The 27,468-nt window shown below is 61.7% G+C and overlaps 2 protein-coding genes across 12 annotated transcripts in view; one reads left to right on the forward strand and one right to left on the reverse strand.

Annotated features, from left to right (window-relative positions):
• The first annotated feature begins 1,045 nt into the window (after nt 1–1,045).
• Nucleotides 1,046–8,971, forward strand: DCAF15 (DDB1 and CUL4 associated factor 15). The gene is made up of 13 exons (XM_043586789.1): nt 1,046–1,195; nt 2,906–3,003; nt 3,096–3,231; nt 3,975–4,081; nt 4,157–4,296; nt 4,395–4,565; nt 6,493–6,927; nt 7,021–7,112; nt 7,197–7,325; nt 7,450–7,535; nt 7,747–7,851; nt 7,947–8,062; nt 8,440–8,971. The coding sequence occupies exons 1-13, from the start codon at nt 1,064–1,066 to the stop codon at nt 8,493–8,495; spliced, it is 1,803 nt and encodes a 600-aa protein (XP_043442724.1). The 5' UTR covers nt 1,046–1,063; the 3' UTR covers nt 8,496–8,971.
• Nucleotides 8,972–9,048: 77 nt separating this feature from the next.
• The window catches only part of RFX1 (regulatory factor X1), a 32,776-nt gene continuing 14,356 nt past the window's right edge, over nt 9,049–27,468 (reverse strand). For 5 of the 11 annotated variants that reach the window (XM_043586779.1, XM_043586776.1, XM_043586784.1 and 2 more), the window contains 20 exons: nt 26,512–26,621; nt 26,214–26,297; nt 25,439–25,546; nt 24,362–24,478; nt 23,160–23,255; nt 22,375–22,758; nt 21,431–21,525; nt 18,206–18,596; nt 15,591–15,772; nt 14,465–14,584; nt 14,262–14,377; nt 13,888–14,006; nt 13,689–13,798; nt 13,215–13,366; nt 13,024–13,121; nt 11,606–11,755; nt 11,312–11,520; nt 10,757–10,910; nt 10,628–10,673; nt 9,049–10,490 (listed from right to left, as the gene is read on the reverse strand). In XM_043586779.1, the coding sequence (XP_043442714.1) occupies nt 10,321–10,490; nt 10,628–10,673; nt 10,757–10,910; nt 11,312–11,520; nt 11,606–11,755; nt 13,024–13,121; nt 13,215–13,366; nt 13,689–13,798; nt 13,888–14,006; nt 14,262–14,377; nt 14,465–14,584; nt 15,591–15,772; nt 18,206–18,596; nt 21,431–21,525; nt 22,375–22,758; nt 23,160–23,255; nt 24,362–24,478; nt 25,439–25,546; nt 26,214–26,297; nt 26,512–26,621 (3,011 nt within the window). In that variant the 3' untranslated portion in view covers nt 9,049–10,320. The remainder of the gene's footprint in view (nt 10,491–10,627; nt 10,674–10,756; nt 10,911–11,311; nt 11,521–11,605; nt 11,756–13,023; nt 13,122–13,214; nt 13,367–13,688; nt 13,799–13,887; nt 14,007–14,261; nt 14,378–14,464; nt 14,585–15,590; nt 15,773–18,205; nt 18,597–21,430; nt 21,526–22,374; nt 22,759–23,159; nt 23,256–24,361; nt 24,479–25,438; nt 25,547–26,213; nt 26,298–26,511; nt 26,622–27,468) is intronic. The other 6 variants (XM_043586781.1, XM_043586782.1, XM_043586783.1 and 3 more) reach the window with 6 other exon arrangements.

Genomic DNA, 27,468 nt, shown 5'->3' on the forward strand with positions numbered 1-27,468 from the left:
CGGTAAGCCTCAGTTTCACCCTGTGTAAAATGGACGTAATAAAAGGACCTATCTAGGGGCGCCTGGGTGGCTCAGTCAGTTAAGCGTTTCACTTCAGCTCAGGTCATGATCTTGCTCACGGGTTTGAACCCTGAGTCAGGCTCTGTGCTGATGGCTCAGAGCCTGGAGCCTGCTCCGGATTCTGTGTCTCCCTCTCTCTCTGCCCTTCCCCCTGCTCACGTCCTGACTTTTTCTCACAAAATTAAAAAAAAAAACAAAACATTAAAAAAATCTTTTTAAAAAGGACCTATCTACAAAACTGTTGCGAAGATTAGATGAGCTAACACATATGAAAGTGATACTCAGCAGGCATTCAACAATCATTAGTATTGTTATCTGTAAAATGGGCACAACAGCGACTTACTACATAGAATTGTTTGTAAGCTCAGAACCGTGTCTTGCACATGTGAAGTGCTATATAAGCGATAGATTCTATCATTATCGTCATCGTCATCCCACCAGGCCGTCCCTACTTTCAACGAAAGATGTTTTTAATCGAATCTCATCTTTTTTTTTTTTTTTTTTTTGCAAATCCCTTTCTTCGGCCTGCCCTGGTGGTCTCAGGATACTGTCAGGCCTCTGCACCTCCGTAGAGAGCGCCGACATCACTAGGCTGGGGACTCTGGCCCTTGTGGACCACAGACTCCCATCGCCCCGCCCACAGGCCTGGACCGCCCGCGGTCTCCATGGAAACCCACTAGCCGCAGGGGGGCGTGACGCCGCCGAGACGGATAGAGGCCTCCGCCTATCCGGTCAAAGTCATTTCGGCAAGGGGCGCAAATGGGGCCTCTGATGGGTGCGTCCTTGCGGAAAGGCGGGGATACGGCGGCGGACCACGGGGGTTGTGCCGTTTCTACCAATCAAGTGCCGAGATCGCTTTGATGGACAGGCGTAGCGGGAAGAGGCCCCAAGTGCGGGCTTTCACCCAACAGACTGGCCGCAATGCCGAGAAAGGGCCAATGAGGAGGAGGCGGGGGTGGGACGAAAAGGCCGGTTGCTCCGGAAGTGGAGGGAGGGGGTGAAAATGGCGCCCAGCTCGAAATCGGAGCGGAACAGCGGGGCCGGGAGCGGCGGCGGCGGCCCCGGGGGCGCCGGGGGGAAGCGGGCAGCGGGGCGGCGGCGGGAGCACGTCCTCAAGCAGCTGGAGCGGGTCAAGGTGAGGCCTGGAGTCTGGGGAGAGCTCGCTGGAGGGTGGGGAAAAGGGACGAGGGAGGCGGAGGGAGGGAGGGAGGGAGTTCGCGGGGTGAGGGGTTGGGGGCGGAGCCCCGGGGGAGGGGGCTCAGAGGAAGGGGGCTGGGCGGGGCCCAGGAGAGCGGACTTGGATGGAGGGGGCTGGGACGGGGGCTTGGATGGAGTGGGCTGGGGGCGGGGTCCGCGGTAGGGGGCTTGGATGGAAGAGCTGCTGGAGGTGGCCGCGAAAGAGCTTGGGTGGAGGGGGGTCGCTGGAGGAATAAGGAGAAAGGGGGCGATCCAGGGTCAGACTCGTTTTTCAAAACCCTGCTCCCATGGCCCCTCCGTTATGGAGCCTTTCCGCCCCCTTGGCAGAGCCCCTGCTACCGGCTTTGGGCTTCCTCTGCCTGGTGTTCCTCTCTCTGTCCCGGCTCTGACCACACGGGAGCTGGGAGTTCCTGTACCTGTGTCTGCCTCCCCCATCGAATGGGAGGGATCTTCCTGGAGAAAGCCTGGTCTTCTCCCTCAGACTGGGAGCTTCCTGAGCAGGGCTCTGTCTTCTCCATCAGACTGTAAACTTACAATGTGTCCGCGTATCTATCTCCCATCAGTCTGGGAGCTCCGGGAGGGCAGACATGTGAATCTGCTGTGAGGTCAGCAGCAACCTGGGCAGAACTGTTTCCTTGTGGGTAGCGAGAGTGCCTTCTCCATTAGGTTGGGAACTCTGTGAGGGCAGGGCTGTGTCTCCTCCTTTTGACGAGTTCCTTGGGCAGGGATAGCCGCCACCCTCAGCCTGGTTGCTCCCTGGGTTGGTCTGTGGCTCCACCCTTAGCTTGGAAGCTCCCTGGACTGGGATTGTGTCTCCCGTCAGCCTGGGCCTCCCCAACAGGGCTGTTCCATCAGACGGGGATCTCCTTGAAGAGTGTGCCAGAGAGCTCCCCAGATAGGGGTGTTTCCTATCAGACTGGAACCTCTTGAGGGCAAGGCCAAGTATCTCACTCAGATTGGGCTGTAGGACCCGGGTGCTCTGATCCCCTAGCACTCAGCTTGTGCCTGCCTGTCCCCCCCGCCCCCCCCCAATTCTTCCTTGAAGTTTTTGGGATGAGGGAGTCGGTTGGAAGGCGGCTAGGTTAATTGAGAAGGGGGAATTGGGCAGAAATTGGAAGGTCACTGGTCAGCCCCACCCTTCTGCTGCCTCACCTGTCCCTGAGGCCAGGGCTGTCCCAAAGGCCCTGAGCACCCTGTGTGTAGGCTAGTGGGTCAGGAATAGGTGAGTGCGGTTGGTCAAGCCTCTTTAGTGGTGGAGGACACCCACCGGAAACGGCCTTTAGGAAGGCAGCCAGTGTGGCCCCTTGTGACCAAGGTTGACTGGGGAACCTTCCTGGAGGAGGTGATGCCAGTGCTGGTCCTCAGGACCTGGGTGCTTGCGCAAGAGGGGCTCTGAGACTGAAGAGGTGTGAGGCTGGGAGGGTGGCATGGGTCCCTCCTGGAGAGCGAGGCTCAAGTGAGGCCCAGCTGAGCCATCTTCCCTAGCTATTCCCACCTTCCGGAGCTCGGACCCCTCTTGACCGTCATAGTTGGCGGGGGGGCGGGGGGGGGTGGCTATGTGGGCAAGAACTTGGGGGTGCTACTCTGCTTTAGGCGAGGGCACTGGGGGGCGATGGTGCCTTAAGAGCCAGGGCCACCCCTTCCCCAGATCAGTGGGCAGCTCTCCCCTCGCCTCTTCCGGAAGCTGCCGCCCAGGGTCTGCGTCTCCCTCAAGAACATTGTGGACGAGGACTTTCTCTACGCAGGGTGAGGCTGCGTGAGGCTGGGCCGAGCAGGGGGGTGGCTGGGTGGGGTGGCAGGCTGGCCCTGACCTGGCCATTCTGCCCCCGCCCCCACAGACACATCTTCCTGGGCTTTTCCAAGTGCGGCCGTTACGTTCTTTCCTACACCAGCAGCAGCGGGGATGACGACTTCTCCTTCTACATCTACCATCTGTACTGGTGGGAGTTCAACGTCCACAGCAAGCTCAAGCTGGTAGGGCTGGGCCCGGTGCTGGGCTGTCCCTTCCAGCAGCAGGACCCGCAGATCACAGCACCCCTGAGCCCCAGTTTCCTTGTTTGTAAAGCAGAGAAATCGTACTCCTAAGGTCGTTGTCAGGGCTTACCACGTGGGAGGCCAAGCGCCACACGGAATTGCCGTTTTTATAGTTGAAAGCGGGTAGACGGCAGCAGCCTCGTGAGGTTCGGCTCCGCGTCTCGCCTGCAGAACACGGCGGGCTCAGGCCAGGGGGGAGCCGTTAGCTTTGCTACCCCATTCGCTTAACCCTGACTTTGACTCCTTGAACCCCCCCATTCCAGCGGGTGAGTGCTGTCAGACCAGCTGACACGTGAGCCCAGGGAGGTGGACAGGTTTCCGGGTGGAGCCGGCTTGGAACCGATGTGTCTAGCAGGGTCCCCTTTTGTGAGGCAGGGCTTCTATTAGCTTCCTCCCTGCTGGGCCAGGGCCCTGCTTCCCGTGCCAGGCCACCTCCCTGCTTCCCCTGGTTGTGAGGGTAGCTTCCCCTGCCCATCCTCAGGAAGGCAGAGGCTAAGGTACAGGGGCTGCTTAGACTCCCTGGCTGGAGTCACACCCCCCCCCACCCCCCCACCCCTCAGAAAGGGCGCTCCTGCCAGCTCAGCCCCAGCTCGGATTCCAGGCCAGCATCGTGCAGCCTCGGGCCCCCTCTCCCCCCACCCTACCTGCTCTGGCTCCATACCGACCCCGACCATGCTGCTCAGGTCCGGCAGGTGCGGCTCTTCCAGGATGAGGAGATCTACAGCGACCTGTACCTGACCGTGTGCGAGTGGCCCAGCGATGCCTCCAAGGTCATCGTCTTCGGCTTCAAGTAAGACCCGGGGACAGGGAAGGCCTGGCGAGGGTGGTGCGTGGGCCAGGCCGCTGAAGGTGTGCCGGCCCCCAGCACCCGCTCGGCCAATGGGATGCTCATGAACATGATGATGATGAGTGACGAGAACCACCGAGACATCTACATCAGCACCGTGGCGGTGCCGTCGCCGGGCCGCTGCGCCGCCTGCCGGGAAGCCAGCCGGGCCCACCCGGGTGAGCGGGCCGGGGGCCTCCGGGTGCGGGCTGCTCCCCCCCCCCCCCCGCCCCGCCCCGTGGCCGGGAGTGAGCCTGGGTGGCTTGTGTTGCTGCAGGCGACCCCAGCGCGCAGTGCCTGCGGCACGGCTTCATGCTGCACACCAAGTACCAGGTGGTCTACCCCTTCCCCACCTTCCAGCCCGCCTTCCAGCTCAAGAAGGACCAGGTGGTGCTGCTCAACACCAGCTACTCTCTGGTGGCCTGTGCGGTCTCGGTCCACTCGGCAGGTAGGCCCCCGGGCCCGACGATGGGCCGAGCACGGGCTGTAAGCCTCAGAGCCCATGACCTGTCGACTCCGCCCAGCGGCCCTCCGGGGGTGGTCCTGTCACTGCCCCCCACGGCAGATGAGGAGGCCGGGGTACGCAGAGGTGGAGTCCCTTGTCCGGGGCCGCACGGCTGGACAGCAGGAGTACGGGATCCGAAGCTAGCCATGCTCCTCCCCGACACCGTCCACTAGAACTTTCCGTAGGGGTATGATGGTCTATATCTGCTGTGTCCGCTCCAGCCGCCACCGGTAGCCACTTGGAAGCGGCTGAGTGACCCAAGAACTGACTTTTAAATTTTATTTAATTTTAGTTGAGCTCAAGTAGCCCCATGTGGCCACAGCCACCATGCTGGACAGTGCAGTGCCCTTTTCGAGCAGAAACGGTCACTTAAAATTTCAGTTGGTAGACAGAAGGCCATCTTATGTCTTCGGGAATAGGAAAAACGCCAGTGAAAGTCACAAGGTGATGTCCCTTGTAGCTAATGTTAAGAGTAGCTAATGTTAAGCTGGTTGATGTTACCATTGGCGGCGATGGGGGACCCTGGGGCCTCACCTGCACCCTCAGGGCCACAGGGCAACAATGTGACCGCAGCCCGGCCTGAGCCCGGGCACGTCCAAGGCTTTGGTGGTAGGGGCTACCTGGCGTCCATCCCTGGGGATCGGGGAGGTAGGACAAGGCAGTGATTCCCTTGGATCGGCAGTCCACTGAGCGCCCCAGCACGCGTGTCTGGGGAGCATGCCTTGAAGACACATCCAAACGCAAAAGAAACCAAGGAGATCTGTCACCAGTCAACGACACCACTTACGTCCCGATTTTGTAAGAATGGAGTCAATAAGAAGACACCCACTAAGTACATTAAAACGGTTGTCCCTGGGAGAGGGAGTGGAGTGGATATAAAAAAAAAGGATTAAATGTATACAATTAAGCCACAAACCAGCAAGGGCCAGGATGTCCTGTCCCCAGGCCCGTGCAGGGGCCTCCTTCCCTGGCTGCTTGTGCCACTGTGGGCAGGGTCCTCTCCAGAACCCAGGCCTGGTTGAGGCCGATACCTGCCCCCGGTACTTGTGGCTATGGGTCCCTGTAGGAAGGGTCACGTGGGACAGGATTCAGCTTTGTGCACACTGGGGTGAGGGGGACATCGTCACCCGTGTCTAACACCTCGCCATAGGACAGTGTTTACACAAAGGGGGAGTTTTGACTTGGCCGTCGTCCACTCTGGTGGACAGGAGTGCCTTGGTTCGCATTGTCATGCAGCGTGCCCTTGGACAAGTTTCCCTCTGAGCCTCGTTCCCCAGTTTCTGAACTGGGAGGACACAGCCCCCGCCCTCTCAGTGTTGATTGTCGGGGGGGTCCTTTGGAGGTGGTGCAGGCAGGGCCCAGGGCTCAGCTACAGTGCTCCTCCCTGAACACACTGGGGTTGTCCGTGGCGAGCCCACATTCCTGATGGTGCCCATAGATGGGCACTGTGCCCAAGTCAGTCAGGCTCCCGTTGGGGAGGATGGAGGGCTATGGAGTAAGTTTTCAGACTTTGGTGATTTTTAGCTTTTGTCACTGTAAACCGTGAACTCCCCAAGGGCAGGGATTTTTGTGTCTCGTTCCCTCGCGTCCTCAGTGTGGCATCTGGTAGATGCTCAGAAATAAAGCTTGAAGGTATTGTTTATGCCCGTGTTTGCACGCGCACGTAAGGCCTTTTCCCCTTCTGAGTGTTTTCAACTGATCTTTCAGCATAGGGAAGTCTTCTAGAAGGGTGTCCCCAAGGCGGATTTCTAAGAACCACCCGCCCCACCCCCCCCCACCGCCCTGCCCCCGGGCAATGAGGGAGGTCTGCAGTGCCCTAGATTTGAACTTGTTTATTGACATCCCCCCCCCTTCACTGTTTTCGTTTCAGGCGAGAACAACTTCTGCCAAATCCTGTATGACCACACCACCTCCCCTCCGGCCCCTCCCAGCCCCCCTGGGCCTCAGAGCCCTGAGGTGCCCCCCACCCTCCCCAGTCCCTGTCCCGAAACAGCCCCCGCCCGGGTCCCTGGGGCCCCTGAGCCCTCACCCGCCATCGCCAAAGCCAAGGAGTTTGTGGCCGACATCTTCCGCAGGGCCAGAGAGGCCAAGGGCGGGACCTCGGAGGAAGCCCGGCTGCCCCCCTGCCCGGGGCCCTCGGGCAGTCGCTGCCGCCCGCCCTCAGAGCCCCTGGCCCCATGTGGGGAGGTGGTACCCCGAGACAGCCCCCCTGCGGCGGAGGCACCAGCCCCTGAGCCCGGCTACGTCAACTACACCAAGCTGTATTACGTGCTGGGGTCCAGCGAAGGGACCGAAGCGGAGGATGGTGAGCTGGGAACCCACCTGGTGGGCAGGGCCCCAGGCATGGGAGGCCAGCCAGGCTTCCCACCACCCCTACCCCCACTTCCTGCCCCCTCAGAGTTCGAGGATGACAAGATCTCCTTGCCCTTTGTGGTGACTGATCTCCGTGGCCGCAATCTGCGGCCCATGAGGGAGCGGGCTGCCGTCCAGGTTGGTGCCAGTGGGGGGCAGGCCCCTGGGGAGCCTGCTGGGGTGACAGCTGATGCAGTCTTGCCCTCCGCCCGCTGCCCACAGGGTCAGTACCTGACGGTGGAGCAGCTCACGCTGGACTTCGAATACGTCATCAATGAGGTCATCCGCCACGATGCCACCTGGGCCCACCAGTTTTGTTCCTTCAGTGACTATGACATTGTCATCCTCGAGGTGGGCCCAGGGAGGGAATGGGGTGGGGAGGGGTGCCCAGGGCCTCCCTGTTCTGGGCATCACCCTCAATAACTGTCACTGTCCCACTGCCTGCCCCCCCCCCCCCCGCGCCCCTGCCCCCCAGGTCTGCCCGGAAACCAATCAAGTCCTCATCAACATCGGCCTGCTGCTCCTGGCGTTCCCGTCCCCCACTGAGGAGGGCCAGCTCCGGTGAGTGAGTTGGATGCCCCTCTCCCCCGCCCAGCAGCGGGCCACGCTCGGATACTTCAGGGGAGTGGGCGAGTGGGGATGTGAGAAGACTTCCCCTGCCCCCCAAATTCCATTACTGTTCCAAAGACAGAAGCCCCCCAGGGTTGCCTGGGTCCCAGCTGAGGGACCCGTTGGTCCCGTCCCTTTCTCCTTTGCTCCTCATCCGCTGCAGACCAAAGACCTATCACACCAGCCTCAAAGTGGCATGGGACCTCAACACAGGCATCTTTGTGACAGTCAGTGTAGGCGACCTGACCGAGGTCAAGGGGCAGACCAGGTGAGGTGGGACTGGGGCCAGGGCCGGGGGAGGGGGGCGCCTGGGACGGGGGTGGGCGGCCTGGGTGATGAGAGCCCTCACCCCCTTGCCCTCAGCGGCAGTGTCTGGAGCTCATACCGCAAGAGCTGCGTGGACATGGTCATGAAGTGGCTGGTGCCTGAGAGCAGCGGCCGCTACGTCAATAGGATGACCAACGAGGCGCTGCACAAAGGTGGGCCCCGCGACCCGATGGCAGTCAGGACTGAGGTCCTTACCCTGGTGCCACGCCAGGCCTAGAGCGGGTGCTGATTCCTAAGTGTTCCTGATGGAGGAGTCCGCTGGCTGTGCCACTGGACACGGTGGAATGGGGGTGAGGGGAGGAGGGCAGGCCCGGCGAGGCGAGGGGCCGGCTCGGAGAGGACCCGGCAGGCGTGGCGCCTGGGGAACCGCGGCCAGTCCTTCATTCAGCAGAGCTTTGCTGGGTGGCTGCAGGCCTCACTGCCTTCTGGAACCTTGTGTGGCCCAAATCAAGTCGGGGAAAGAGGCAGACCCCTCCCACAGCCTGGGCCCGCAGAGACTCCACGGCTCCCTTCTGCCCCTTCCCTGCAGGGTGCTCGCTGAAGGTTCTGGCAGACAGTGAGAGGTACACGTGGATTGTGCTGTGAGGGCCCGGCCGCTCTGGACACTGACTCCAACTACCTCCGCGGCCTGGGAGCTGGCCGCCTTCCTGGCAGCCTCTCCCCGGCTGGCCGGCCGACCGGTGACCGACTGACGACCGGCACTAGTGTTAGGCTGCGGGGAAGGGGGCCGGGTGGGGCAGCCCCTGGTGGCCTGAGAGTCTGGACGCTTCTTATTTATGCCTATTTAAGTTGGGAAGGGGCAGAGGGAGGGAGCCCCCTGCCCCACCAGCCTCAAGCGCCCACCTTCACCCCGCGCTGGGCACAGGCCCTTGCTCTTTGCGCGTCCGCCCCTTTCCTTGGCTACAGGTGTGGACGTTGCCCCCCGGGGAGGCCGAATGGACCCCTTTCCCCTGCCCTGCCCGTCCCAGCCTCCCCCACCTGAGGTGGCAGACCTCGTGGCCATCCCCTCCCCCTGCCCGTCATTCCTCTTCATGTAATAAATGTTTTATTTCTGAGCCTCACTGAATTCCCTTTACTGCCGCTCAGGGCCCAGTTGGAGCCCCCAGCCCCGAGGCCCCTCGAGTCAGCAGTAGCCAAATATCACAGCGGAATTTATTGTGTTTTAAGAAAGACTACAAAAAGGTAGAAAACAGCTCGGCACACTAGACTACCACACGCGTGGACACTTTCACGGCCAGGAGAGGGGAGGCCCCGAGGGCGGGGGGCGGGGGGGGACGGGGGACGGGGTGGGCCACCCCAAAAGCTGTAGCACGCGGAGCACACAAAATAGTGATTTTTTATACAATAGGTTCAGGTTTTTCTTTTTTTTTGTTTTTTGTTTTTTGTTTTTTGTTTTTTTTGTTTTTTGCTTTTTGCCATAAACATCTATCTCACAGGTTGAAGACACTGAGAAAACCGGAACAGATAAGGCCATGATGGTTGGAAAAAAACCAACAAGTTACCAACTCCGCTCAGGCGGCTCACAAAAATCGCACAATAGTCGTGTGGGGGGCGGGGCGCACTGCACGGAGGAGAAGCACAGTCTCCTGGGAGAGGAGGAGCACGGAGGTTCCATTACAAACCAGAGGCGGGCGGTCTGGGACACTGGGGTCTTGGATCTGAGGGAGTGGAGCCCCCAGCCTGGGCCGGGACGGGCGCGGGCACTTCTGGACCCCACTGCCGGCAGCAGGCCCCTCGGGGCTCCCACGCCCAGCCCCCGCCTGCTGCTCTTTGGAAGCTGGAGGCGGCATCCCCCGGCCACCCTACCCCCGACCAGGCCAGGCAGTGCCCCCCTCTAGGGCTGCGGGGCAAGGGAGGGCCCAGCTCTGGAGAAGATGCGACACCCACGGCTTTAATTGCACTTATACCAAGGAGTGGGGAGCGGTGGGGTTGCTGGGGGAGGGGTCCCGGGGCTGCTGCTGACAGTGGGGGTCCCCAGGTGACGCCCACCTGTGCCCACCTGGGGCTCAGGGTTGGGCCCAGGACAGACTGTGCAAAGCCAGCGAGCTGAATAAGTTAACGGTTCCACAGGGGAGGGGGGCCTGCCTGCCTGCCCCCTGGGATGGGAGAGGGAGATGCTGAGGCCTTGGAGGCCAAGGAGCCAAGCTGGCTGTCCCACGGGGCACCTGGGCACGGAGGCGGGTTCCTTAAGGCACGTCTTTTGTGTCAGTTTGCAGCTGCGGCTCCGCCCCGGCCCTGTGATTGGTGCCGGCCCCACTGGGGGCGGGGACCCCCTAGCCTTCCCTGTCTTGGAGGCCCCCATCCCGGCCCTGGCCGAGGCTGGAACGGTGACAGCGAAGCCACAGAAGCTGTGAGGGACCCTGGCGTGGATGGGCGGCGGGGGCGGGCGGGGTGGGGGGAGGCCGCGGGCTTAGCTGGAGGGCAGCGCCTGCACGAAGAGGCCCCGTGTGTCTGTCCTTGCCAACTTGGCCGGCGGCTCCAGGGCGTCCGGGCCCAGCGCGGGTGACTCTCCGCCGGCCGCCAGTGAGATGTCCTGTGGCAGCTCATCCTCGCTCTCCTCCTCCTCTTCCTCCTCCTCGTCTGGGGCACACAGAGCAGGCCCGGCTCAGCGTGTGGCGGCCGCACCCCCAGAGCACCGTGGGCACCTCCTCCGCCCCAATCCCCCTGGGTCGCCGCCCCTTGGACTCAGGCCCTGGGTAGGGACGCGCCCCGCCTACCTTTGTCCGGGTCAAGGGGGTTCAGCGAGGTGGTCAGGTTGGCGAACTGCAAGGAGGCAAGACAAGGGGTGAGGGTCCCGCCGGAGGGGGGGGGGCCTGCCCGCGCCCTGGGCGCCCCGCCGCGCGCACCTCGCCCATGACGGCGATGGGGGTCTCGCCCTTGGCCTGGGCCACGCGGTGCTCGATCAGGTAGTACATGTACTCGTCGTAGAGCAGCCGGATGAGGTGGAAGGACCCAAAGCTGGCAGCGCTGCGCAGGGTCAGGTCCCGGATCACCATGGAGCTGTAGGCGGCGGCGGGAGAGGAGACCGTCAGGCCCGGCCCCGCCTCTCGCCCCCGTATAGTACCGCAAAGACCCCAAGCGCCGGCAAGCCCCGCGACCCGAGCCCGGCCTCGCGCTGGCTCCCCAAGGGCTTCCGTCAGTGACAGCAAACGGTCATCACCCAGCCCGCCGCCAACAGGGCCTCCGCCTTCGTAAAAGGGCACCTGAGCCCCAGGGAAGGCGGGGGCGGGGAGGGGGGCGAGGTCTTCTCCCTTCCCAAATTCCCCGAGGAGGCGGGGCCTCCTGTGATCCCATTCTGGCCCGCCCCCGGAGGGGAGGAGCCGTCCCTAAGCCCCCGCCCTCAGATCAGGGTCCTCCCACCCCGCCTCTTCCCGCCCGGATCGCGCAGGGCCTGAGCGCACCTGTAGAAGGACCACTTAAGGAGGAAGAGCTTGGCGGCCTTGGGGAAGCCGGCGCTGCCCTGGTAGGGCTTAAGCACCTGGCTCACGACGCCGTCCAGCCAGGCCGCCCACTGCTCCAGTGAGTTCTGCTGCTGCAGGGTCACCTTGAAGTCCTGCTCCAGACGCTGCACCACGCGGTCCTCGCAGCGGCATACCCACGAGGCCTGCTCCTGCAATAATACAGCGGGCACGTGCCCGCGGCTCAGCCACCGCCCCGGGGCCGCCCCGCGCTCACCGGCTCCGCCGCGCGCTCACCTGCACGTTGGCGAAGTCCACGCGGTTGAGGTCGCTCAGCATCTGGTTGATCTGCGCGGTGTTCTGCAGCACTGCCCGCGCCGCCTGCGCCAAGTGGTTGAGCGACGTGTAGCGTCGCAGCGTCTGCGCGAAGGCACCGGCCGCCGCCACCTGCGGGGCGGGGGGAGGGGGGGAGGCTTGTGGCTTGTGTGGAACCCACCTCCACCCCCGCCATCCCCTGCCCCACACACTGCAACTTCTCTGATCCTTTCTTTCTCCTAAAAGGGAGGGATGTATCTTGTCATTTTTGTTGGGCAATCAAGGGGTTTGGGATTTTCAAACTTTGGGTGGACACCCAAAGTATGGGACCAAAAAAAAAAAAAAAAAATCAATGCAATGTGTCTGACCAGATTATTTTTCTTTTAAATTTTATTTGAGCGAGAGAGAAAAACTGTGCACACGAGCAGGGGAGAGAGGGGAGAGGGACAGAGGGAGGGAGGGGGAGAGAGAGAGAGAGAGAGAGAGAGAGAATTCCAAGCAGGTGCCACACTCAGCCCACAGCCAGACACAGGGCTCAATCCCACAACCCTGGGATCATGACCTGAGCCAAAATCAAGAGTCAGAAGCTCAACCGACTGAGCCACCCAGGTGCCCCGTGTTATTATTATTTTTAATTAAAGGACACAATACAAACTCTGAGGGCACTGCCTAGAAAGGCCATTGCTTGGATTGTTATTCCTTTGAGTGTCAGGGAGGGTGGGGTTTTGTTCATCTCCGTCATTGCTGTGCTCCCAGCATTGAGAACCATGCTGGCACACAGCAGGTGCTCAATAAATGCATGCTGAATAAACGAATGAATACATGAGTTTTGCCAGTTCTGAAGGGCTTCCCCCTGGATCCAGCTTCTACTCTTTCCACCCCTCACCCCCCCCCCCCCCCCGGGTGCAGTGCACTCAGGGGTGATGCTTCAGATGTCTGGTTCTGTACGGCTGTCTTGTTACCATTTTAAGGACAACAAAACAACCCTTTTCTTCCTTTTACGTTTTTTGGTCAAGAGCAAGCACGTCGCATCTAATCCCTCACATGTAAGCAGTGAATGTGCAGCATTGATGCAGAGGGCCATTATTCTGTTACCTTATAGATGGTGCTCCCCCCCCCCCCAACATTGAAACCGTCTGAAGAGAACTACTTCAAGCTGCATTTGGTTTTTATTTTTTTAAGATGTCGGATCGTGTACAAAAATACCACCAAGGGGTTGTGTTTCAGAAGTGGGCACCTGAGGAAGCCGGTTTGTAAAGACAACACCCAAAGCTCACTCTGAGGGAACAGGAACTGCCTCTCTAACAGGCAGGGGAGACAAGGCCCCCAGCCCACAGTTCCATGGCCAGGAGGGAGGAGCTGGGCTGTGCACCCAGGCTGGCCGCTCGGCCCGCCCTCACCTTCACACGCAGCATCTCCTCTGGGATGTTCACCATGGCGTGGGTGAGCCAGCTCTCCAGGCTCTTGGCAAAGTTCCGGATCGCTTGGGTCAAGGCACCTGTGGGTGGCAGCGGGGGCGTATCAGGACCGCAGGGGGGAGGGGAGAGGCGGGAGGGCGGGGGGGGGGAGGCTGCGGCAGCGGCGCACTCACTGGGGATGGGCCGCAGCACGTCAGGGATGAGGATCTCCACCAGGCCCTGGTACAGCACGTTGTCACAGTGCTTGGTCCACTGCAGCACTGGCTCAAACTTGGAGAGGAGCACCAGGCTGGCCTTGGGCAGCCGCTTCTCAGCCTCGTCGTGCCTGTGGACACCCACCCCGCCCCTGAGGTCAGGCTGACACGGGTCCCGATGCCCCCGGGGTCACACGGGCACAGGCACCCACCCGCTGCGGGGAGGAGACGGCCCAGCGAGGCGCGCTATACCCCCGCGCCGTCAGACCGACACACAGGCACGCTCCGGGGTGGGGGTCACAAGGCCACGTACACCCCCTAGACTGCAGGGGTTCGGGCAGATGCCCCCCTTCTATGTGATGGCCGAGGTCTGGCTGCCCCGGCCCCGGGTGCTGCTGACTCACACAGTGCCCCACTTCCTTCCCTCCTCCCCACTCCCACTGAGGGACTCACACGGCCAGCGGAGGCGCCTCGTTGGGCTGGCTGAGGTTGTACCTCCAGAAGGTTTTCCACAGCGTCTCCACCAGGGTGAACTGCAGGTTCACCATGACGTCGACAATGGCCTGTTGGGGAGGCTGGATGCTCAGGGACGGGGCGGGGGTGGGGCAGCATGGCCTTCCCTCACCCCTGCCCACCCAGCCGGCTGCCCTACCTCACAGTGTTCCCGGTACAGGACCTGGAAGGCCTTGATGTCCCCAGGCCCGACGCCCTCGGGGAGCACTTTGCCCTGGAGGTCAAGCTCCGAGAAGTCAGGGAGACTCCTCGAGGCATCTGGAGGCGGGAGGAGACACCATGAGGCCTTTATCCTCTACCTGCGTGCACCCCCCCCCCCCAGGCCTCTTCCCGGGGATCGTATCAGGTTGTCATCACCCTCCTCCCCAGCAGGGCCCCCACCCCCCCCCTGCCGCCCCGCAGGCAGTGGGGGACGGTGAGGCTCTGCGGCGGGGGGACAAGGGAACCATGTACATGCTCCCGGAGGCCTCGGACCTGCCCCAGAGCCCGCCCTGCGGGCCAGGACACTCTCACCCAGAAACTGCTGATACTGCTGCACCTGCGCGCTGATGTCCGACAGCCCCGCGGCCTGCTGCGGCCCCACAGCCACGCCGTTCGTCATGCCCTCCATCTTCTGGAGGGGCTTGAGCCTGCAGAGGGGGCGGTTGGGGCCCTGAGACAGGCCGGCAAGCCCTGCCCCCCGCCCCCGCCCGCGCGGGGCCGCCCCTTCCCGCTACCTCTGCTTCTGTGAGAAGGGCTGGCCCCGCATGGCCATGTGCTGCTGGTCCTCCATCAGTCGCAGCAGGGGCGAGCTGGCCTTGATCCGCAGGCCGTAGTAGTGGTATTTGGAGTTGCCCCTGGGGGGGGAGGCAGAGGGTGAGAGCCAGGCTGCGCCCGGGGTGGGGGGGGGTGGGGGGCTCCGGTTGTTCGCCGGGCCCTTCCCGTCCCCCCTGCCTCCTCTCTGCTTGGGGGACGAACAGCCCGGGTGCGAGACCCGTGTTCCACAGAGCCGAGCGGGCGCCACGCTGGGGAAGGACAGGGGCTGTGGGTGCCAGGCGAGGTCCCCACGTGCCAACGGCCTTCTGGGAAGGCGGGGCCGGCATCGGAGGGCACGCCTGGGCCCCTGACGCTGGCACGGGCCGGGAGCTCAGCACGGACTGGTAGACTAGTAGTTACAAGGACACCGCGGGCCCTGGCCTGAGCGCTCCGCACGCACAAAGGCCCGTGTTCCTCAGCCCTCTCCCCTGAAGGGTGCTCCTGGCACCCTCCACAGACAGGTGAAGAAGAAACCGCGGCACAGAGAGACGGTCAGGCACGTGCAAGCGAATGAGGCAACGCCTAAGCTGGGAACTGGACCGGAGAGATGAGCAGGGCTCACCCCAGGGAGGTGTGGGCGTTGCAAAGGAGAAGAAGGGAAGAGTGGGTTCGTGGGATGGCTCCTTGTTCCTCCCTACATGAATTCACTCGAAGGCCCTGATTTAAGCACCAACCGTGTGCAGCTCCTGCATTTTAGCATTGGAAGCCAGATCAGAAACAAGAGAAGGGAGTAACCCAGAGTCATGTTGGATGGTGCTCCTCCGTAAGGAGAAAAAGCAAGCGGGGAAGGGGGCGGTCTGGGGAGTCAGGGAGGTGGGAGGTGGGAAGGCTGCAGTTTTAGTTAACGGGGCCAGGCGGCGTTTGAGGAAGAATACGGGGGAAGAGTGCGTGAAGGAGAAGGCATAGCTGGTGCAAAGGCCCTGGGGTGGGGATGTGTGGGTGTGACAGGAAGGGGCCGGTGAGCGAGGGTGTGACAGGGGTAGCCGAGGCCCTGGAGAACTTGGAAGATGGGGCGGGCTTTGCGGCTGTCGGGGGTGGATGGCCCACCTGGTGCCCAGCCGTCGGGTGCGCAGGCCCATGAACACGGAGCGGATGAGCTTGCCGAAGGAGGCGGCGTTGACGGGCTCCAGCTTCTGCTCCTGGCAGTGCAGCAGGTAGTGGCAGTAGAGGGTGCTCCGTGGCAGGCTCACACCCTCGGCCGTCTCATAGTTGTCTAGGAGCCACTGAACCTGGGGCCGGACCAGGGACCGAAGAGCATGAGGAATTGCTTTAGTTTCTGGAATACTCATTGTGAAGTGTTCTCTGTACCTATTTTCTTTTGTTAATGTTTATTTATTTTTGAGAGAGAGAGAGAGAGAGAGAGAGAGCACAAGCAGGGGAGGGGCCGAGTGAGGGGGACAGAGGATCCAAAGCGGGCTCTGCGCCGACAGCAGTGAACTCACGAACCCTGAGACCGTGACCCGAGCTGCAGGTGGAGGTTCAACTGACTGAGCCACCCAGGCGTCCCTTCTCTCTGTGCCCATTTCCAATTGTGACGCTGACAACCACGTTGTAGGTCACATCACAGCATAATCACCGGTGGGAACTAAATCTCATGGAACTCTCTAGAACTGCACCGTCCAACGGAGGTGCCTCCAACCACACGTAGCTATTTAAATTAACTTATACTGAGTGGAAAAGGCCAATGTCAAAAGGTCATGTGGAGTATGATTCATAGAACATTCTCGAGATGACAGCATTATAGAAATGGGGAACAGATTCATGGTTACTGGGGGTTAGAGACGTTGGGAGGGAGGAGGGCGGGGGTTACTATAAGGGGTAGTTGGAGGGTGATCTTTGTGGCAGTGGAACAGTTCTGCATCGTGGTTGTAGCGGTGGTTTCCAAATGTACACCCGTGATGAAAAGATAGAAGTAGACCCCCCGCGTTGTACCAAGGCCAGGTTCCTGGCTGGATACTGTACTGCAGTCATGTAAAACGTAACTAGTGGGGTAATCTGAGTGGGCGGGGTAACCTGGGTGAGCCGCCCACGGGGGTCTCCCTGTACTATTTTTGCGGCTTCCTAGGAATCTACAATTATACCAAAATAGCGTAAGGAAAAACAAACAACTCAGTTCCTTGGTGACCCCGGCCACATCTTAGGCACTCAATAGCCACATGTGGCCAGAGGCCTCTGTATTGAACAGCACAGAGGAAATACTTCTATCAATGGGGAATGTCTAGAGGACGGCAGTGTTCTAGTGAAGCGTGTCTGCAAACTTCGGGTAAGGACCTGTTACAGGGTCATGAGATCAGCTGGGTGGGTCACAACCAGCACTCGAACAACATAGACCTGAAGCCGGGCTCCATGGGGGTATAAAGGAGGTTCAGCCTGCCTTCTGAGAAAGCTTCCGTCTCGGTTATGTGGTCCGTGATGGGTGGCTATGCCAAAGGGCGGTATTTATTTATTTTATTTAAAAAACCTTTTTTAAATGTTTATTATTTTGGAAGGAGAGAGAAGAGAGAGTGAGCAGGGGAGGGGAGGGGCAGAGAGAGAGGGAGACACGGAATCTGAAGCAGGCTCCAGGCTCCGAGAGCTCTCAGCACAGAGCCCGACGTAGGGCTTGAACTCACGAACGGTGAGATCACAACCTGAACCGAAGTTGGACGCTCAACCGACTGAGCCACCCAGTCGCCCCCAAAGGGCGGTATTTAAAATCGCTCCAGGGGCGCCTGGGTGGCTCAGTCGGTTGAGCGTCCGACTTCGGCTCAGGTCACGATCTCACAGTCCGTGGGTTCGAGCCCCGCGTCGGGCTCTGTGCTGACCGCTCAGAGCCTGGAGCCTGTTTCAGATTCTGTGTCTCCCTCTCTCTCTGCCCCTCCCCCACTTGCACTCTGTCTCTCTCTGTCTCAAAAATAAATAAACATTAAAAAAAAAAAAAAATCGCTCCAGACCCCGGGGGCACCTGGGTGGCTCGGTGGGCGAAGCGCCTGACTTCGGCTCAGGTCATGATCTCACGGTTCTTGAGTTCGAGCTCTGCATTGGGCTCTGTGCTGACAGCTCAGAGCCTGCTTCAGATCCTCTGTCTCCCTCCCTCTCTCTCTGCCCCTGCCCTGCTCGCTCACTCTCTCTCTCTCTCTCTCAAAACTAAATATTAAAAAATAAAAATAAAAATAAAAAAAATCACTCCAGACCCCAACTTCCAAGAGGACAAGGACCACCCTGAGACTACTAGGCCCTGATCCAACCACAGTCACAGAGCTAGTGAGAGGCCCGGCCCAAGTGACTCCATACAGCCCACCTCTGGGCAGAGACAGGTTTTCTTGTCGCCTTCTAGATGGACCAAGTGCCTTGCTCAGGGCAGCTCCCCCCATGCTGGTGCCTGCCTCTCCCTCCCCTTGCTATACCCCTGCCATCATCAGTTCTGATCACAGGAGACAACACTTCTTGGGGCCCTGGTCTAACAGCCTCACGCATATGAGCTGAGGCCCAGAAAGGCTGAGTAACTTGTCTGAGGCTACACAGCCAGGATCTGATCCCCGGACATCTTCATCTGAGGACTCCGGCGCAAGGGTGCGAGGACTCCTGCTGCCGGCGACCAGTGACCACCCACCGCCCGCGCCCAGCACCTCCCCCCGCCCCCGGCCCTGCATGCCTTTTCTGGGGCCCGAGTCGGCACTCACGGTGGCTGGCGAGGCACGCGTGGTGTGGGAGTAGGACTGGCTGGCGCTGCCCAGCATGTAGCCGCCCTGGATCACATAGGTGCCTGCTCCGCTGCCGCCGCCGCCACTGCCGCCGCCGCCGCCGCCCCCGCCGCCGCCGCCGCCGCCGCCCCCGCCGCCGCCGGTGCCGCCGGTGCCGCCGGCGCCGCCGCTGGCCCCACCCGCGCTGCTGGCGGAGCTGGTGACGACCTGGCTCCCGGACACGTACATGGGCACAGAGCCGCTGCTGGCCACCGCCTGGGAGGTAGCGGGCGTGCTGACCTGCGCAGCTGTGCCTGCAGCTTCGTAGTAGCTTGCGCCCGCTGTCTGCGTGTACAGCGGCGTCTCCGGGTAGGGGTAGGTACTGGAGCGGCTGAGAGGGAAGCAGAGGCAGGAGTCAGCGGGCAGGAGCTGGGCAGCCGAGGGGCGGGGCGGAGGGGGCTCCTGTGGCGCCGGGGCCCTCCCAGGATGGGAGCCAGAGGCCGCCAACGTTTACCCATGCCGGACCAGGCACCACTCTGAGCGAGTGCCTGATGGGGCGCAATTTTCCATGTAATCATCAGAACGGCCCCTGGCATGGGAGCCCACACCTCAGATGTGAAGAAGCCAAGACAGAATGGCTAGGTCACTTGGAATAGGGCACACACTTCACTCAATTAAAAACAAAACAAAACAAAACAAAACAAAAAAACCAACTCATCGAGCACCTACTGTATGCTGGACACTGTTGTAGGCACTACAGACCCAACAGTGGGTAAGACAGAAAAAGCCCTGCCCGGGGGAGTTCGCGTTGTCGCCGGGAAGCCAGAGGAGAAGCAAGCACAGAGGTGAATCAAGGGCATTGCAGAACGTGGTCTGTGCCCAGGTAGTAAATGAGACGGGAAGAGGGGGCTGGAGAAAGGGGAGGTGGCCTCCCTTCAATCCGGTGGCCACCCTGGGGGGCCATTCAGCGACGACTTCTGGAGTGCAGAGCATGTCCCTTTTGAGGCAGAGGAGCGTTCTCCTCCAGCCGTCCCAGGACCCGCGTCAGATGATGCAGGGGCTCAAGGCCGCAGTTCATAGCAAGAGAGCAAAAACAACTGGGGTCCCTCTTTGGAGGACAGTTAGGTGAAAGGTGACAGAATCCTAAGAAAGGGTAAGAGAGAGGAAGATCCTGCCAAAGAAGAAGCTCCAGAACATTTTTTCAGGTGAACGAAAGAGGTGGGGAAAGGTAAGGATGGGGTTTCCGGAACAGGGGGGAGACTGTGCCCCATTTCCTATCTATGTCTGCATCATGCGGGTGGAGGCCCCATGGATGGGGAGTGGGCATCTCACAAGACATCGTTGGACACAGTTTTGGTTTCTGAGTCCTCTTAACTTATTAGTGATTCAAAATAACATCAAATTTTAAAAGTCCAGAAAGGGAGCAAGGCCAGCCAGATGGGACCCGCCGCAGAAGGCTCTGTTGTAACAGACTCCTGAAGGAAGCTGGGGAAGGAGACTTGCAGGCCTCCAGGGCGGCAAGGAGAAGGCGGGGGGAGGGGCAAGGGGGGAGGGGAGGGGGGGGGGAGGCTGGTCACCCGAAGTGGGCGCCCTACCTGTTGGACACCAAGAGGCAGCTCTTGACTGCGGCATCCTGGTCCACGTCTACTGAAGTGGCACTGGGTGGCACCAGCAAGTGCCCTCCACCCCATCCCCAGGCAGGGACCACAGCCAGCCCAGCCCAGCACCCCACCCCACCCCACATCTGGAGCCACACGTGCTCGAAAAATGTTGCTCTGGCAGCAATTTGCTGCATGATTGAATGAACGTGTGCGTCTCTGGACAGAGCCAGAGCCAGAGGTTCAGGGACTGTGGCTTTGGCCAGGGAGGGGGTCCAGGCTGGCAAAGGGCTGGGAAGCCAGTTAAAATCCACTGCAAGAGACAGGCAGGGGACACAGTGCTACTAACAATTTCACCAGAATCCGATGGCGGTGATGGGCTACGTGTGATCCCACACGCGATAACCCCGGAGGGGAGAATTCAAACAGAAGCAAGGACAGACACTACCAGGGGAGGCAGAAGGAGCCAGCCCGGCACCACAAGGCCTGGGCTTGTGCCTCAGTTCTACTTTCTGGGGGCCCTATGGGGGCCACTCTTCTTTCCGGAATGCCCTGTATGGTCCCTACCCACTCTGGTTAATTGCGTGGCTAAGAGACCGGCAGCATGGGAAATAAGTCAACGGAACTATGAGGTAGCTGGAGGCCGTCGACCATGACTCAGGTGCCAGGGTCAAGCCCCCTGGGATAGGCCACAGCACCACGATCCAGGGACTGAGTTGCTCTATGAGCTAATCCCCAGCATCACGCCCTTATGGGACAGGTGGGTGGGGGGTGTAAGAAAAAAGGTCAGACACAATGTAAAGAAAACCGAAAGAAGCTTCCGACAATTAAACCGACAATCACCGTGATCCTGGAACTCTTACTGTGAAGGAGGAGAGAGCAAAGGTGGTGTGAGGGGTCTCCCGGACAACAGTGAGCCAGAGCGGAGGCTCGGGCAGGCCTCGGGCATGGCATCTGCCTGACGTGGCAGGTGCTGATAATGCTGCAGGGCACGCGACAGCAGGGAGAGGAGGGCCCCCAAGTGTCTGCACTGGCTGACGGCACTGGCTACGACGTTCACGCTACGTCTGCACCGTGGAGTACTATGCAGCCGTTAAACAGGGTGACTGGGACCCGGTCAGAGAAACAGGGAAGAGCTTTGAGACACACAACTGGGAAGAAATAAAGGACCGAACATTCTGCCTGTTTCTGAACAAAAAAGGGGCTAGTTTCTATTCTCAGGGTGTCTCTAGGAGGAAACAAAGAAACTGGTCACAGCACTGCCTTTGGAGCAAGCTTGGGGGTCAACAGGGAAGATTTCTTTTTCTTTAACATTCCCTACTAATTCAGAAAGTTTGTCTTATAAAAATTAAATTTTCTTTTTTTCTTTTCTAAAAACCAGGCCCATCTGACCCCAAGGTCTTAAGTTATACTGGGATGCCTTTCCCAACCTGCGAGGGCCCCCTCTGCTTTGCCCTTGCCTGATGGCTGCTGGTTATCCTGGGGAAGCACCTATCACCTGTCACCTGAGGCCTTGAAGGCTGGCTGGTCGGCTAGGGGCAGGGACTCTCAGGCCTCGAGTCCCAGCAGGGTCCTGAGCCGACTTGGCCCCGCCCCCCCCCCCCCCCCCCCCCCCGCGCCCACTCACATGGCACTGGCCGTGTAGCTGGCGTCACCACCCTCCACATACTGCACTTGGCTGGAGTACACGTGTGGGACGGGCACCTGCTGGAGCTGCTGCACCTGGTGTGGGAGGAAGGGCACACAGGAGGTCAGGGTGGGGCGGTTCCTCTGCCTCTGCCTCTGTCTCTGTCTCTAAAGGGCTGGTAGCTGTCCAAGCTCGCAAGGACGCCTGGCTCCCCGGCGGGGAGGCTGCATTTCTGGACTTTCTGAACACATCCTGGACAGGGCCAGGGGTCAGAGGCCCAGGGGTTGTGGCCTTGGTCAGGGCTGGGAACCGGGTGGCGCTGTGTCAGAAGCCAGGACTCTGTGCTCAGGCTACGGACGGCAAGGATGGGGCCTGACGCGAGGCGGGCTGAGGAGACCCCGGAGTCCTACTCTGAGCGCGAAAGCTGGACCCCACAAGTAGAGCCAAGCACTGGGACAAGGCTGTCACTAGAGCTAAAGCCAAAGCTGGAGCCTGAAAACCACATACAAACAGGGCCTCAGGGGTGGAGCCTGCATCAAGGGAAGGATCCCCGTCTGTAGGGGCGGGGCCTGGAAGCTAAGTACAGGATGTCAGGGGAGGAGCCAGAGGCCAGGGGTGGGGCTCCGGTTGGCGGGACACAACCTGGAATTACTGACAAGGTTTGGGGGGCGGGGCCTGAATTCCCCACCCCCATCCCCTGCCCGTCTGTTGGGAGTGGAGGCTGGGACCTGGGACCGCCAGTCTTGGCGGTGGGGGGTGGGGGGTGGGGGGTGGGGGGTGGGAGGTGGGGGTGGGGTCGGAGGTGGGTCCCCACACTGGCCGGGCGGAGGTGGGGTCTTCAGGGCCAGCAGGGCCAGGGGGCAGCCTGGGGCCGGGCGCCGGCCGGGCCGGCGGATCCCGCCCCCGCCCGCCCGATGCCCCCCGCCCGTGCGTCGGCCACCTACTTTGAGGGCCGTGGCGGCCGTGCCGAACACTAGCACCTGGGGGACTCTCTGGATCCTGACCCTCTGGTCGGGGCTGGCTCGGGCCGGGAGCCCGGGCAGTGGCTCGAAGACCACTTTCTGCTGCGGCAGGAGCAGGTGCGGGGGCATCACGCCCACCAGCTCCACCCACTGCTCGGCGCCCGGCTCGTAATGGGGCGGCGGCGGCTGGGGGCTGCCTAGCTGCCGGACCTCGCCCCTGCACGCGGGCGGGAGCGGCGGCGGCTCCGGGGCCAGCGCGCTCGGCCGGGGCCCGGGCGTGGGTGGCCGGGGCGGCGGCTCCGGCGGCGGCGTGGGCCAGGGCTCCTGCTGCTCTGCCTTCCTAGCGGGAAACTGACTGCCTGAGCTCTGGAGGACAAACAGAGACACTGGGGGGTCACCGGGAGCGGCCGCGGGCGGGGCTCTAGGCCTCCGCCGCCCACCGGGTCGCTGAGCCCACGCGGCAACCCCACAGAAGATCCCGCCCGGTGCCTCAGGGAGGGGAGAATCCAGATCTCTCTCTTAGCAAAACCTGGGCCCTTGAACCGCCAGGTGCCGGGGAGAGGGGAGGCTCCAAGACAGAGTCTACAGCCCACAGCCCAAGCCCTTGAGGAACTCCCCCCACCCCGACCCCCCCCCCCCACCCCGCCCCCGAGCCCCCCGCCCCGCCCCATTCCCTCCCTGCAGCCTGATGGGCCCGCACCCACCCCTCCCCAGCCCGGGCCTCCCCAGTCCCAGTTTGCCCAGAGGTAAGTGGAGAAGACACGCACCTCTTGAGCCACGTGAACTGGCTGGAGCCCCTGCACCGTAAGTTGCTGCACGGGGCCGGCTTTGGGCGCCTGTGGAGTGGCTTGGACCACGGACCTCTGGGATGGAAAAGGCAAGTCAGACTGTGGTAACCGTGGCGACCAAAGGCCCACCCATCCCTGAGCACCCACCCCATGCCCACATGAACTCCTGTAAGCCTCACAGCAGCCCGGTGAGAAAGAGGCCACCATTCTCCAGCTCTTCCCTGCCGGCCCTGCACCAAGTGCCTTTGAGATTCAGGACCACATTGACCCCGGGCGTTCAGTTAGAGGCGTGAACAGAGGCGCATCAAAGTGAGGCTGACAGGAAGTGGCAGAACTGAAGTTGAACTTGGGACTGACTGCGGGAGTCCTTGCCACCCACCCCTACTCTGGACATGAGTTATCGCACACCCCCACATCCGCCATGCCTCCTCCTCCTTACTTTCACGCTACCGCAGGAATACTGACATCGCCCTCAGGGCACAGAGCGAGGGGCAGAGGCCGGGGGTGGGGTGGGGTGCCGAGTGGTGGATTAGGACTCGGACCCAGGCCTGGAGGTTCAGAGGGTGCGTGGTGCTCGGCAGGACATCTGCGAATCCTTCGGGATGGGGTTTCTGCTTTTCCTCTGGGGGAGGTCTGTGCCTTTCATCTGGTTTTGCCAGGGGTTTGGGACCCCGCAACGTGAGTGATGACAACCAGATGGCAGACGACCCTTGCCACTTAACCTGCTCCAGCAGCTCAGAGCATAGCCTCCTCCCAAAGGCGGGCCGTGCATTTGGAGGCTGGGTCTCTCCCTGAGCTCCTTAGGGGTAAGCCTGGACTTGGCCTCGGGGCTTCCTCCCGGCGAGTGGGCCCAAAGAGGCAAGGTTGTTTCTCAAAGTTGTTTCCAGCGCCCATTCAGTGTTAGGTGCCACCTGTGAGGACCACATCTCATCCCCCAGCAACCCCGGCCACCCTGCCCCCAGACTCCCAGGGCAGAAGCCATTATGCAGATAAGGATGCCGTGTCTGAAGGAGAGCAGAGGTTCTTGCCAGAGGCCCCCGGGGGCCGGCTGAGGATGCACCCCTACCTGCTTGGCTCCCACAGACCTTCCCGACCGCAGCTCTCACAGACAGCCAAGGAGGCCGCAGAGGCTGCCTGGCCAGGACCCCCTGCCCCAGCCACCGCCCGCCTTGGCCTGGCACCTCTTGGGTGACGGGGACACTCTGCTGAACGCCACAGACCTGCAGCTGCTGCGGCACTGCACCCGCGGGGGCCCCAGCCGTCTTGCTGGAGGAGCTGTTTGCCTGCCCCGGCGACCGCTGCGAGGGAAGGAGACACGGGAGCGTAGTCTGGGCACCCAGGCCCTGGAAAACCCTTCTCAGGAGGGCTGTCCCAAGAGCTACTTGGGGAGGGTGGCAGTCTACAGAGGTCTCAGTCTCCTAGGCTGGTAACTGGCCGCGTTTCATGAATCCAAATGCCTAGTCCCTGCCGTAGCCCCGCTCACTCCCAGGCAAGGCTAGGGGTTCGGCTCAGAGGTGCTGGTGGGGGGACCCACCCTCTGCAGCCCAGATGGCCTCAGCTCAGAGGACACCTGTGCCTCCGAAATCAGAGGGACTGCCGCCTTGAGGTGAGGAGGGGTAGGTGAGGCAAGCCCCACTTTCCAGATGGGAAGGGATGTCCCAAGGCCACACAGCTGAGTGGTGGCACCGGGCACTGACCCCAGGCAGACTGGTGACAGAGTCCCTGTTAGCTCTGGGCCATGCTGTGGCCACACGGAGCTGACGGCACTTGGTATTATTAGCTGTTTTACACAGAAAACACTGGGCTCAGGAGGCTCCAGGGGCCTGGCCAGAGTCCCCCAGGAGAAATGGCTGAGCTGGGGGTCTGACCCCAAGCTCCTGATGCTGCCACCTATGCTCCCAGCCACCCGTGGTCTGCCTGCCTCCAACACACTCATTAGTGCTTAGGGGGTCCCCAGAATCCACCCTGTAGTCTGGGGAAGAGCCTCTACCAGCCCTGAGGGGCGCAGGGGGACCCGCTTTGCTTCCTGGGACGCGGGGTCCTGATGTGGAGGCCCATCTCAGCCTGGGGTGGGAAGCAGCTCAGAGCTGGCAGGGCCACGAGTCAGGCAGCCAAGCCACCCGACCCGGGCTCAATAAGGACTTTGGAGGAGCGAGTGGGCTTGGGGGCACAGGGACCCCTCCAAGTATACTCTGGGGGTACATGCCCAACCCGGGGAGAGAGGTACAGAGAGGGCAACTGATGGGACCACCACCTACCTCAGGGGGCGAGTGCACCTGCTGGGTGCCATGCACTGTCAGGGAAACCTGGCCACCCTTGCCGCCTGGGGCCGTGCTCTGCACCACCAGACGCTGCGTGGGGAGAGCCTAGAACCAGGAGGAAAAAGGACCACAGTTCACTCACAACAGCCCGTCTGGTTCCCGCGAGCATCTGCGCCACACCAGGCGATGTCCTGGTGGTGCTCACCCGTCAGCTCACAAAACTGCCCCGACGGCCCCCGGGCAGCGCTGTTACTACCCCCACCGCACACACGGTGACAGCGAGGCTTGGGACGGCGAAAGCGCTCGCCTGAGGCCCTGGAACCGGTAAGTGGCCGAGCCAGGGTTGACGTCTAGGGAGCCCGGCTCCACAGGCCATGCGCAATATGCTCTCACCCTTGAAGCCCGTTCTGGGCGGAGCCCCGTCACACCGCCGGCAGCCTTCTGGGGGACAGGCCACCATGTACTCACGGTCCCCGTGCTGGCTACGGGCTCTTGGCTCCTAACTGGCATTGGGTTCTCTGCTTTGAGATATCGGGGCCGGGCCTGAAAGCCACCTTCCTTACTGCTACTCCTCGGCTGTCTATTAAGATGTCTCGTGCAGCAACTCCTTCCCCAACGGGCCCTGACTGCCACCGTCTCACTGGCCGGAGGCGGCGGTCATCCCCCTGGATGGGGCCTAGGTCCTTGATGCTGGTGAAGGCACATCTGAGCAGGCCACCAGGAACTGGCTCTGCAACCCAGGGGGACGCCGGGCCTGGTGTGGCAGCCTTACCTGCTGGGGCACTGAGATGTTGGTGAGCTGGAGGGGAGACACGTGGCCCGGCTTGGCCTGCACGCTTGTCTGGACCAGCAGACGCTGTAGGGGCAGGGAGTAAGGACCTGAGCCATGCGGGCTTCCCCAGGGCGGGGTGGGGGTGGTGGCTGAAGCGAACATCTTGCTAAGAACAGGTGCAGATGGCTCTGGCAGCAGGGTGGGAGGGGAGGCCAAGTACCTGTGGCCACCGTCACCAATGCCCCTCTCGTGTGCCCTCCCGCCCTGCCCCCTGGGGGGGGAGGGGAGTACGTCCTACCTGCTGGGTGCCCTGCACCTGCTGAACCACCTGAGTGGGGACTCCGGTCTGGCTGGCTGTGGAGCCCGGGCTGGCTTCTGATACAGTCTCACTGGCCCGCATGGCGCCTTCTGTGAGGAAGGGTCACTGGGTCAGCTCCGCCTGCTGTCCCTGTCAACCCTGAGCCTGAGCCCATCAGGAGGGGACGAAGTGGCCTGAAGCTGATCCTCTGACAGAGCGGGGTCTCTCCAACATCCTGCCTGTCTCCTGGCAGGCCTTGACACTGCACATTGGGATAAGCCTTAAGGACCTGTGGCCCTTGACATGTAGAAGAAGCCCCACCCCACCCCACCCCTCCTCGTCCCAACGCTAGACCAGGAGGGGTGACTGAGGAGCCGTGATGCTCAGGCCCAGAGGGCTGAATCCGTTTCCCCAACAGACAGGACTTGTGGACAGCCAGTGACTGACCCCCTTCCCCAGGGTCTCAGCAGCCCTGGAAGGACCAAGGTGCTGGGGCCACCTTCCTCAAGAGGACTCTTGGCTTCCCAGGAATAGGAGATGGTCAGGAGTGAGCTCAGAAGGCCTTGCCAGCCTGTGGCCAAGCACCCACCCCCCCCCCTCCACTGTCCCAGCCTCCCTGTCCTCGGTGGGGCGGGGGCAGCGGGGGGGCTTGGAGGTGGGCAGGCAGGTACTCACGCTGACAGGCAGCCGAGAAGAGGCAGTCGTAGAACATGGTGCCCACCTGTCCCCGCCCTGCCCCTGCCCCTGCCCCCGTCCATCCAGGGGAACCTGCCCCACGGTCCTCACTCCTTGCCCACCTCCTTGGGAACAGCAGGGTGCGTGGGCAGCTTTCTACCTGCAACCTTGGGGAGCTAATCCCTCCCGGTGGATGCAGAGCTCCCGGCTGCCCTCTTAGAATAAACACTCTCCTCCCAGCAGACACGGCCCAAGCAGGGCCTTCTCTGGGCCGGGGCCTTG

This window comes from Prionailurus bengalensis, chromosome A2 (assembly GCF_016509475.1).
Source record: "Prionailurus bengalensis isolate Pbe53 chromosome A2, Fcat_Pben_1.1_paternal_pri, whole genome shotgun sequence".
NCBI lineage: Eukaryota > Metazoa > Chordata > Mammalia > Carnivora > Felidae > Prionailurus > Prionailurus bengalensis.

Coding starts and splice junctions, on each gene's coding strand:
- DCAF15 (XM_043586789.1), top strand. CDS start 1,064: ATGGCGCCCAGCTCGAAATCGGAGCGGAACAGCGGGGCCGGGAGCGGC. Junction 1,196..2,905: donor AGCAGCTGGAGCGGGTCAAG/GTGAGGCCTGGA, acceptor CCCCTTCCCCAG/ATCAGTGGGCAGCTCTCCCC. Junction 7,852..7,946: donor GAGGTCAAGGGGCAGACCAG/GTGAGGTGGGAC, acceptor CCTTGCCCTCAG/CGGCAGTGTCTGGAGCTCAT.